The 12500-nt window shown below is 34.0% G+C and overlaps 1 protein-coding gene across 1 annotated transcript in view; it reads right to left on the reverse strand.

Moving 5' to 3' along the window:
* The window catches only part of LOC121422857, a 30763-nt gene that overhangs the window by 6540 nt on the left and 11723 nt on the right, over positions 1-12500 (reverse strand). The window contains exons 3-5 of the mRNA XM_041618078.1: positions 7755-7853; positions 1425-1534; positions 538-913 (exon numbers count right to left, since the gene is read on the reverse strand). Coding sequence (XP_041474012.1) covers positions 538-913; positions 1425-1534; positions 7755-7853 — 585 coding nt within the window. The remainder of the gene's footprint in view (positions 1-537; positions 914-1424; positions 1535-7754; positions 7854-12500) is intronic.

Genomic DNA, 12500 nt, shown 5'->3' on the forward strand with positions numbered 1-12500 from the left:
ACAATGATTCCATATTCCTGTTTATCATTTAGGTGAACGAGAGTATTGTACGCTGTTAAAAACCTGATTTTACATTTTTTTAAATGTTGCAGAAAGCAATAACAGAATCATTCCGAAAATTCATATAGCAGGAATTTTTCTGCAATTTAACAGAACAGGGCTGTTTAAAAGGGAAAAAGGGTGTTTTATTTAAGGAAATTTGTAAGGTTCCATACACCAAATACCAATTTCCTGTAATTTTACATGATAAAAATAATGCAAGATTACGCAGTCTGGTAAGATTACAGGTGTTCTCGAGACTCTGCTGCAGGAACTTCTTTTATTTTAAGGATAAAATTTCTAAAAGTGTAGATAATAAAAACGAAAATATGCTGTAAAATGTATTCATTTATATCAGTCAAACATTGACACTATAATTATATTTTCTCTCTTTACCTATCTACTTATATTTACATCGTCTTTCTGGAATTACCTTCATTTTTAGAGGATGTCAATAAATTAATTTATTGCTTTAAAGTTTCTGAATCACAATCTCACCTTTCAGCGGGCTTCTTCTTCGGGCACAGCCTCCTGACGCCGCAGACGACCCCGCCAATCGACATCGCCAAGAACACGATTACAGCGACCACGGAAATACCCATCATCATCGACCTATTCGACAGCAGGCTGGTCGAACCTCGTGGCCCTCCAACGAATTCGGTTGAGGTTTCGATGCTGTTGCTCGGAGAGTCGGTGGTCGGTGTACGGGAACGAGCGTGTCGCTGAGTGTCGCCGTTGTTACGATTAGTTGTAAGAAGTGGTGAAGATGACGGTGGTGTCGTGGTGGTGGGTGTGTTACTGTTGATAGTGGTGATCGTCGTCGCTTCCGTCGCGATCGGTATGGCAGTAGTTGTAACTGCTTTCGTAGTCGGTGCTGAAATTAAGAGGTTATCCAGTGAAAATAATTTGATATTTTCCATTGTTTATCTATTTGTATGTCTTATTCTTTTACGTATTCTATTATCGCTTTGTTTTCCTTTAATATTTTCATTCTTTGATCCAATTTCTGGTGAGGCGGTTATACTTGGACCGTCTAGATTTTAGCCTTACACCTTAGAGTTGCTTCACTAGCACCTAAAGCGTCTCGTATTATTTTTCTTTTTCATCGAGACGTACATCCTTACGTGCCGTTTGATTTTCAAAAAACCTTGCATGAAATAATTATTTGGAATCTACTTTTAAAAGAAAGTAAATTGATGTTAATCTGGCAAAACTCTTCCAAATTTCTAAGGTTCTTTGCTATATATTGTATGGAAAATGCCTAAATGTTGATGAAACAAAATGTAAACCAAACATACATTAATCATGAATTTTGAATGCAGATCATCAAAATTAATCAGCAAAACAAAATGTCTTCCGAATAATGATTTGTTCACAGTTCTTACGTTGAGTTGGTAAACAATTCGATCCTTCTGTTATCCAACCAGGGCAGCATTCGTAACCAGTAGTATAACCAACTCTGCTGAGCCGCCTTGAACCCACAGAATACACAGTTCTAGTCATTAAACAAAACAAAACAGATACAATAAATTAGTAAACCAGCTTAAGCATGTTAAGTTAGGCAGAATGATGATTTCTGATTCGCTTTCCAGAGGAGTATACCCGAAGCTCAAAAACTCTGAAGTATTGAGTTGGGAAAAGTTCTATAGCAAGATCAGTTTTTAGTAGTGTTGCTTCTCTCACTGACTAATCCTGAGTGTGTAATCAAATTGTAATAACTTTTTTTTTCAATTCTCAATGACAACAGAATTAACAAAAAGCGAGGTTAATGATGATTACAGTGGATACTATTATTAATTCAAGTGGCCTAAAGTGTAATCGTGATATTTACATGTTTCACTGGACCCCGCCATACACAAAGCCTGAAGATTGATCGTGGAACTGATTTCTATGAACAATTGGATTTATCATTGTGTATGATTGATTGCAAAAGTATCAGACCAGATCAATCACTGAGGTTTAATGTAACCGGGTCCTGATCTTAAACCTTGTCCTACTACCCGATATTCTATAAAACAATCATTAAAAGGACAATTTTATTTTAGGCCATGGTTTTCCCAGAATCCAATTATTATTCAACATGTTCAAGGACATGAAGATGACATCGGGGGAGAGTGTCAGGTAAATCGATAGGTTTTTAAGTGATTTCAATCGGAAGTGCATGTATAAACATATGTATTACTCATAATTCGTCATTGAACTGGCCATCGGTTTATCAATCTGAAAAAGAAAACGTCATCCACCTACATTCCACTTTACTTTCATCATTAGAATTAGTTTTGTTAACGTAAACTGAAGACATGTCATAAATGCAGTTTACGTTACGTAACCACTTCTTTGGAGATTCCGATGTGAACACTACAAGGAATTATTTGCACTAATTAAAATATGCATATTTCTGGGCATGTTGATACCAATTCCTACAAAAAATGCAAACAAAAACGAAATAATTGATAAAAACAAGAGTATCGCCGGTTAATTTCATTTGTAGAAAAGCAAGTTTCATATGGAATAACTGTAATTATATTTTGAAGTACATATATAATCATTCTTTATCATTTGGGATAAATTCAGTAGCCAAGATTCCTGCGTGATGAATTACTTGCCAATGCAAGAGAAAGGGGAAAATACACATGCCTTGAGACAAAATGGATGCAAAATCAAATGAGATGATAGCGGGATAAAACTTGGCTTTATACTTCGAAATAAAGGTTTATATACACTTCGGAATTCCGAAGGTTCTTTATTACGAAGGTTCGTAATTCCGAAACACGTAAATTGCCTAATACCTCGATGTTCGTTAATCCGAAAACGTAAAAGGGTTCGTCAATCCGAACATTTGTGGTGTTTTTCCGAAGGTCCGTTATTCCGAAGGTTAGTTAATCCGAAAACGAAATGAGGTTCGTAATTCCGAAGGTTCGTTAGTCCGAACCTCATTTCGTTTTCGTATTAACGAACCTTCGGAATTACGAACCTTTTTTCGTTTTTGGACTAACGAACCTTCGGAATTACGAACCTTCGTGAAGCAACGTATACAGAGGTATTATCATGATTATAGTATTAAAGTAGCTCGTGTGTGTATTGTAATTACGATTTACAGTAAGTAATTTTACTAATTGTAACTTTCTAGGAAAAATGAATGTTTCATCCAATAGCCATTTGATACAGCGCCTTCCTATTCGGTACAAAGCGCTGCACACATGCTTTTAGAACCCTTATCAGAGTGAAGAGGGGGAGGGGCTTGCATTGTCAGGGAGTGGTATAGAGGGGAAGCTATTCTCATTACTCCGAATTCAACTTTTAGTATGCATGTATATTATGGGGGGTTGTTGAAGAAATATCTGCTGTACAGTAAGAACTGAATTTATTGAAATAACAAATCAATATTTTTTTTTAAATGTACTGGAGTTGGCTAAGACTCTAAAAGATACGGTTACACTTCGTAATTCCGAAGGTTCGTAATTACGAAGGTTCTTTATTACGAAGGTTCGTAATTCCGAAACACGTAAATTGCCTGTACCATGTTCGTTAATCCGAAAACGTAAAAGGGCTCGTTAATCCGAACATTTGTGGCGTTATTCCACAGGTCCGTTGTTCCGAAGGTTCGTTAGTCCGAAAACGAAATAAGGTTTGTTAATCATTACGTTTTCGAACTAACGAACCTTCGGAATTACGAACCTCATTTCGTTTTCGGATTAACGAACCTTAGGAATTACGAACCTCACTTGTTTTCGGACTAACGAACCTTCGGAATTACGAATGTATATGCGAAAAATATAAAAGGTATAGGTCAATTGTCAAATCAACTATTGAAAGGTTGGAGGAGTGACATTATTTATTATATCAAAAATTGCATAAAACAGAATCCAACAATTTTAATGATTGGTTGAACCATATAAAGTGGTAAATGTTACATTTAGACAAGGTTGTCACTCCACCAACTTTTCAGATGTTGATTTTACATTAAAGGTATTGTTTTAACTTTGTGAGCAGCTGATTTAAAAAATTCTCAAAACGAGATAAAACATTGTACAAATGCATGTATTAGAACTAATAAACCATGAAAACAATTATTATCGAGAATGAAAAGCTAAAACTACAAGGCAAACCCCGATTTTGTAAATAGGCGTCTTATAGACACCTAAATAGTACACATAAGTGTATGGGATGAAATTAAGATGGTGTTTCCGGTCACTTTATATTTCAATTTTTGAAGCACTAAATAATTATTTTCGAACGCAATTTTTTCTTGGCTACATTTTTGTAACATATCACAGACACAGGTGACAAGTGTGACCTTCTAGCTCAGATATTTTAAAAGTCAAACCAATGTTAACCTTAATTTCCTTTTTAGAGTGAATGATTTCGCGCCTAATGAGCAGGTGTTGACGAGTTACAAGAGGAATTATGTTTCATTGATTATGTGGGTGATATACACTTCCTTAGATAGTGTTTTTAATTCAATGGTTTTCCTGGTTAAGGCTTTATTATGTCTGTCTTATTTTATGATTGACTGAGTCTGGTAAACATTCACTACTGTAATAAGTGAGTTGGCATTCCAGTAGATTAATTATCAATCATTAAAATAACATAGAATAGACAGAGGCATGACTTTCATTGTCTGGGCAGTCGATCGTTTAAACTTGTGACCGATTGGCTCTATCATAACAGTTTAAATTCGTTTTTTCAAGAGAAAATAAAGAATAATACCAGCTTATTTTATACATTTGTATCAAACATTATAATAGAATTATATTGGTTGCATATTTTTTCCTCATGAATTGACCGCTATCAAGATTTTTCTTCTCATAATGAGTGAAGTCTATGATACTTTATTCAATGCTGTTTTAATTCAACGTGGTATTTATTTTTAGCCTAATAGTTAATTACAAGTTTAATTTCGCGGTTGGTGAAGGTTTTAACAGTCATACGTGTACCTTGCGTTCCGATTTAGGAAAGTAATTGTATTTTCAGCCTCTCTTAATATAATAATAATGATAAAAATGAAAACGTTTTAGTTTACCCAGGATAGCCACTTCAATCATAAGACTGCTCTTCCAGCGGCATAACATGATATGTTATTATTACCCTTCTCCAGTCCTAATGCTGAGCGCCAAGCAAGAAGGCAGAAGGTCCCATTTTTATAAGTCTTTGGTCTGACTCGGCCGGGGATCGAACCCACGACCTCCCGTTCATGAGGCGGACGCTCTACCTCTGAGCCATCATGCCCGGTAGGCAAGTAGAATAACCATATTTGAGGTTTGGACTGAAACATAATTATGAAGAATTATGCTTAAATACGGACCTTCCGATCAGAGTATACCTATATTGCTTCAGTCATATCGGAGCCAGTGATGATAGCTCGAGCTAAAGCCGGGGTAATAATAGCAAGCGCTTTGTATCCTCAGGCAAAAAGCGCTATACAAATCCAGCTACCCGGTTTTATTATTCTTATTATTATTAGAATCAGAATTAGAATTGCTATTTGCATGCATGTTATACAAGTTGAATAGGAATTTATTTCGCATTCTTTGCTAGCTGAGCCTTTTATTGACTGACTGATTTTATATTATTTCTGCATTCACATCATAAACAAAGATAATATGCCTAATAAATCAATGATAAAACAACCATAATACAAGCAACCATCTAATAAATGTATCATTCATTTGAACAGAATGATGATTTAAAAGGAATGTAGGAGACCGCCATCATGAGAGTTAAACTTGATAATAATGGTAGACTCGTGAAACGGTACATGATATATCTTTCTTATTAGTAGACTTGTTTAGAGGCTGAACGCTGCATTTTTTAGTACAAATGTCCCACTTGGCATAAATGCTCCTTGAGTCAAAAGAAAATAGATTCGTCCAATGAGACACGCTGTAACTATGCAAATAAGCAAGTAATTTGCATAAATTTGCATAGTATGTCGATATAGTGAAAAAAGGTATTTACGAATATATTTTTTAACAAGAACTGCTCTAAAATTGGAAAAAAAGACCTAGGGAAGGAAATGAAATTGTCATAAAATTATTGGGATATCCTTGTTTACTATTACCTAATTTACATGAATTAGTATTTTTCATGAATCCTGAACTGTTTTATAAATAACAGAAATTAATGGACAATGTCAACATTCTACATGAAAAAGAATATATTAGCGAAAGCATCGCTATGCTTCATGATAGTATTGGTGTCTTAATTTGCCTAGAAATAAACTTTTAAGGAGCTAGCACCCCATCCCTTTCCATATTTTGACTATATTAAAATGATTCATGTTTTTGTAGCCCATACGGTGGCAAAGAGGCGTCTTTAGTACCCAGTAAATCAAATTTTAGTTTTATGGAACCTCTGTTTAATAGATAGAGGAGACGAGACATTGCTCTGTCGATTTCTTGTTAAGTTCATTAGATTCTATTCCACAAAGGAGCCTACCTGTCGAAAGTATCTCATTCCGCATTGACTCTACATGTTTGAACTACCGTCCTTTTGGGACAAAATGTCATTTTTTTTCTACATGGAAAAGTCACTTCCATTTTTTATTGATTTCTTAAAAAAACATAAAGGGGACACTCTGCCTGTCTGCAAGTTACAGTTAGAGGAAATCAGGCACATTGAAACATATCCAATATTGTGTGCCTGTCGAAGTACCCCCCCCCCCCCACACACACACACACACACTTCTACGTATTATATTACATATTAGATAAACCATCGTAGAAAAGTTGTATATATAGGAGGCATCATTTCACAGGTTCATAGTACAGAGCGTACCTTCATAGTTCCCCACTCATTTCCATACTACATTTTTTAAACCCCCTTTGGCGCAAAAAGCATTCATCTTACTTTTTAATAGTTACCATGGCTAGCTAATGTATAGTAAAGGCACCTTTTCCAATGGACCTTCTTCATTTTTGTATTACATTACAAGAAGATAGTGGAAAATGTACCAATACCCATCTAAATGAAAGAATACATGTCTATGTTACCGGTTACGAACACCATTTCATGTGTGCCCGCGTGTACTAGCCTTTCCCATTGGGAAGGGCTAATGTAGCCAGTAGAGTTGATGTAGTTTTCTATTTCTTATCCATGCATAACAAGAAATAACTTGACAGAATATAATGTTATATTGATAATACTAATAATGATACAAACTAGGAACTAAGCATAAAAAAGAAAACGTTTGAAGCGCAGAGTTCCTTAAATAACATCGTATGTAAGTAATTAGTTTGATTAAAACATGGTCCAAAATAAGCATTCACAGAAACCAGAACAAAAAGTAAATAAATGCTAAAAATACAATAATGCCCTTTTATGTCTTTGTCTAATTTTTCCAAGAGCAGATGAGGTTTCAATAAAAGTTGTTTTGCTATTAAACTGTGGCATTGCAGCGTTTAGGAAACTCTTACAGTTTCAGACTGTGAACTCTAAAAACTCTGAAACTTTCTTTAACTGTGGGACCAACGTGCGTAAATATATCTAGTTGATACAAGCAAATAAATGATACTGTCTTTAATTATATAATTATACCAATTGTAATTAGCATAATATGAAAAGTTGTATAGTTCTACACCCAATAAACTGTTCTGTCTGTATTTTACTTTTTTCTTCATACCATAATGAACGTTGGCTATATTCAGAATCTGAGAGCATTTTGGTAATCACTTTCGACACCACCACCCCCCCCCCCCCCAACCCCGGGGCCTTACCTGTATCGAGCACAATTAAAAAGGTTTAGGAAGCCGCATTTCTCGTAGTATTTCTGTGTAGATGATTTGGAGAAGGTCTCGGTGTAAAAGACGACTCGACTAGAAACACAGAGAAAAAAAAACAAGACGAAATAAGGAAACGAATATGAAAAGGAAACAGTCTATGTTATTGGTTGAGGCATATAGATAAGTACACTCTAAAAGAATATCGGGTGAAATGATCTATGATTGTAATTATGTGTCCACCCATTATAGGGCATTCTTTTGGGAATTTTTTTTCATCCAGTGTGATGAAAATTTCTCCCATTCTAAAGTGATTCCTGCTTATATTTAACCTTACTGGACAACATGTATCCCGCATTGAGTAAAAATACGGGACCCCAAAAATACTGCCCCAAATTGGTTGGACAAAAATTAATAATTACCCTCGTGCTGGTTAAAATTTTAACCACTATATATTTTACAGTGTACGAGCAACATATAGCAAGTAATTTGCCATTTACTCTTATACTGTTAGAAAATTTGAATTTTATAGAATTTGTTTGTCTGTCTGTCTATTTACAGCTTTAGTATCATTTAAAGGTTCAATGATTTTGATAATGTGAAATTATATTCGAATGATACCCCCCCCCCCTAAAAATATTGTAACCACAAGAATTATATTGAAATATTCAGCCCATTGCATGTTCAAAAATTGGTTTTATACTAAAAAGAAGATAATTCACTACATTCTCGATTAAAATCTTCATATTACAAAATTTAACAATTTTTTTACAAGGAAGAGTTGAATGGAAATTAAATGGGGAACTCAAACAGGGTTCATGCACAAGCGCAGTTGCCACGTCAGCAGGGGCCCGTTGTACGACGAAGAGTTGCAATCAATAGCAACTCAAAAAATCATGCGCAAGTCCCGAATGCGCGTTGTTGATTGGTCGAAAATCAAATTGCGCATGATTTTTTTTAGATTTGCGATTGATTGCAACTCTTTCTGCAACGGGCCCTTATTACAGACATGTATATAAATTCTGTGACAAAACTTTGAGTAGATTAGATCAAAGTATTGTATACGTTTTTTTTTAATCGAATGTATGCTTTATTTAAGAAGTTCTGTTGTTTTATACGTTAAAAACATTATGTCCAAATGACCTTTTTCTGACTTTATATGTCATTTTACTTAAATTGTATATAAAAGTATGAAACTATTCGCTTATGCTAAACATGATTAATCACTTAATTAGCATGGTCTGATAATAATGTTTGTAATTATTATTTAATTCTTTAGTGATTTTCAAGATTCATATATTGGCAATATTACATGGTGATAAGAACAATACGAGGAAGGAAACTCTTAATGAAACCTTAAGCGCCATATTGGTCGTCTGACTGGATATGGACGTGATATAGAGGAAGTGTGTCACTGTTTGGTCGGAAATTCCAAAATCCCAAAACAAACAAAGTTACGTCGTCATCAAAAGATTTATTTGATTAATATACACATGGATCGTACTGCGAACTCTTGTAAGGCAAATAGATGCACAGGCTGACCATGGACCTACAACGGGCTGACAAATTATAAAATAAAACTATTCTTTCTGAAACGGTGCAAAGATTATTTTAGGAAATTATTTGATAGTAAATATTCAGCAGATGAGACGCCTGTATGCATAATGCAATCCCAGTGCAGGTATTGGGACTCTATAAAACCCTTGATAGTTTTTATTTTGTTGTTCATTTCATTCTATTTCTCAATGACCTGTCGAAAGTGTAAGTAACACATTGAATACAAGTGTATGAAACACAAGTATAGGTGCTCTCGACCAAGTGTTGATCTCGGTGACATTTTACTATTAAAAATGTGTCAAAAACTAATTAACTAATGGTCCCTTCAGTAATGCACTTATCATTCATTCAAGTATGTCCTTATCTATGTTATTTTTATTGTATTGATAATTTCCTTCAATCTCAAATTGTATCAAGAGTAAAATATTACTCATAGAAAATGATTAAAACGTCACGTGATAATGTTAATGTTAAAAGGTCCTTGATATCCAAAACGGATGTTACAAAGTATCAATTAAAGCAACATGAGGAAAAAGTTGTCTTTGAGTTATTAATTCTTGTTGGCATTATGGGCTAACGGCTTTTTTCACAAAAAATTATTATCATGATAGTAGTTATAGAAGGATTGATGGTGATGAAAATCATGATAGCAATACTGATGATGATGATGATGAGGAGGAGGATGATGAAAACTGATTATAGTATTATTTTCATATGTAACCTTGAAGTAATGATCGTTTACTCAACCTGTTTTACAATTATTTTAATTATATTTTGCGTAAATGGTTTTTTACGGCAAACTTATTTGTTTTTGTCTTTTTATATATTAAGTTTTATAATTCTTCGTGTAAATTTAGTTGTCTAGACTTAATTGATGTAGTTTGTAGATTTCTATAGGTGTTTTTTCATAGATTTACATTGTTGTCAATTACTGATGTAAGGACCCCATTGGAAATAAGCCATCTCGGCTTTCATGGGCAATCCTGTCAAGGTATACACTACTGTTCATATTTTCATGTACTTGTTTATAGTTACCTGACAAATAAAATCAATCAATCAATCAATCAATGATGATGGTGATGATGTTGATGGTAATGATGATCATGGTGATGATGATGATTGATTAAAAATTAAAACATAAATCAATGTACACTTCACTGTTCGATATGTCCTACATCCTGGTATATTACCGTCCGTTATTTTAGAAACTGTGTCAAACAAAACACTCTTCTAGACTCCCTGTCACTGTCACATCCATCGAAAGAAAGTCAAGGTTATTCCTTCCATTCCTTTTTCTTTCAAACAACACTCAAAGTCACTCTTAAAATGAGTCATACTTTGAAAATATGATGCCATTACAGGATTTGCCATATGGATTAATAATCAATTAATGCCAAGATTTTAAGGTATTTTCCCACGATATTTGTATGATTGTGTTTACGGATTTAACGGAAGAATTGTGGTAAGCATCATGTAATCATTCATGGAAGAAGGTTCCAATAATATCTTATAGAATGACAGATTGTGACATGAATAAGAAAACAAGTGAAAAGGAGAGATCAAAATAGTGAGATTACATCGTTGAAAAGAAATATAAATGTTTGACAATGATCACATAAATAGAATATCCATGATAACGAGACAAGTAAGAAAATTTAATGGCAATGAAGGTAGTATCAGTAGTAGTAGTAGTAGTAGTAGTAGTAGTAGTAGTGTGTGTTGCTAAACTTCGAGTCTCGAGTATCGAGTTTCGAGTCTCGAGTTTCGAGTTTCCAAAATTTCATTAGAATTGCTCATTAAAGACCCTCGCTTTTAATTGCTTTTAATTTAAGCCGCTATTATCCACAGATTAGCGAAATCATGCACGTCAAACAGTTTTACTCTGGTGCCGCTAAAATCTTCTAAGGACATAAAAGGAAATGAAGTTGACACGTTGCAAGCTTGTAATTCCAATGAGGCAAAATATGCATTATCTTTTCTCAGGTAATCGAAGCTACCTATGTAGTAGAAAATGATTTAAATTCTCGATTGGATGATTATAAAAAGATATGCAGTTAAAGGCAAGAGAGTACAAGTATGTAGCCTCCCGCGATTAATAAAGAAATTATAGCTAAGACACTATGAATAAATCTAACTTAAAAAAGGCTCTATAATGACATAAACAAATATCCTTAAATACACTTTTCCACCATAAGTAGGAGCAATAAATTTGATTGATTTGTAAATAGAATGTCAAGGCCTATCTACTACTATTAACAAAATATTATAATTCGGAAGAGAAAGGCGAGACTCGAATTATTCAAAAATTCGAGTTAAAAGCGCTGTCCTTTGATACTGATAGTAGGAACAATAAATTTGATTGATTTGTAAATAGAATGTCAAGGCCTATCTACTACTATTAACAAAATATTATAATTCGGATGAGAAAGGCGAGACTCGAATTTTTGAAAAATTCGAGTTAAAAGCGCTGCCCTTTAATACTAATAGTAGGAGCAATAAATTTGATTGATTTGTAAATAGAATGCCAAGGCCTATCTACTACTATTAACAAAATATTATAATTCGGATGAGAAAGGCGAGACTCGAATTTTTGAAACATTCGAGTTAAAAGCGCCGTCCTTTAATACTAATAGTAGGAGCAATAAATTTGATTGATTTGTAAATAGAATGTCAAGGCCTATCTACTACTATTAACAAAATATTATAATTCGGATGAGAAAGGCGAGACTCGAATTTTTGAAAAATTCGAGTTAAAAGCGCTGCCCTTTAATACTAATAGTAGGAGCAATAAATTTGATTGATTTGTAAATAGAATGTCAAGGCCTATCTACTACTATTAACAAAATATTATAATTCGGATGAGAAAGGCGAGACTCGAATTATTCAAAAATTCGAGTTAAAAGCGCTGTCCTTTGATACTAATAGTAGGAACAATAAATTTGATTGATTTGTAAATAGAATGTCAAGGCCTATCTTCTACTATTAACAAAATATTATAATTCGGATGAGAAAGGCGAGACTCGAATTTTTGAAAAATTCGAGTTAAAAACGCTGCCCTTTAATACTTATAGTAGGAGCAATACATTTGATTGATTTGTAAATAGAATGTCAAGGCCTATCTACTACTATTAACAAAATATTATAATTCGGATGAGAAAGGCGAGACTCGAATTTTTGAAAAATTCG

The sequence above is a fragment of the Lytechinus variegatus genome, chromosome 10 (genome assembly GCF_018143015.1).
Source record: "Lytechinus variegatus isolate NC3 chromosome 10, Lvar_3.0, whole genome shotgun sequence".
Classification (NCBI taxonomy): Eukaryota; Metazoa; Echinodermata; class Echinoidea; order Temnopleuroida; family Toxopneustidae; genus Lytechinus; species Lytechinus variegatus.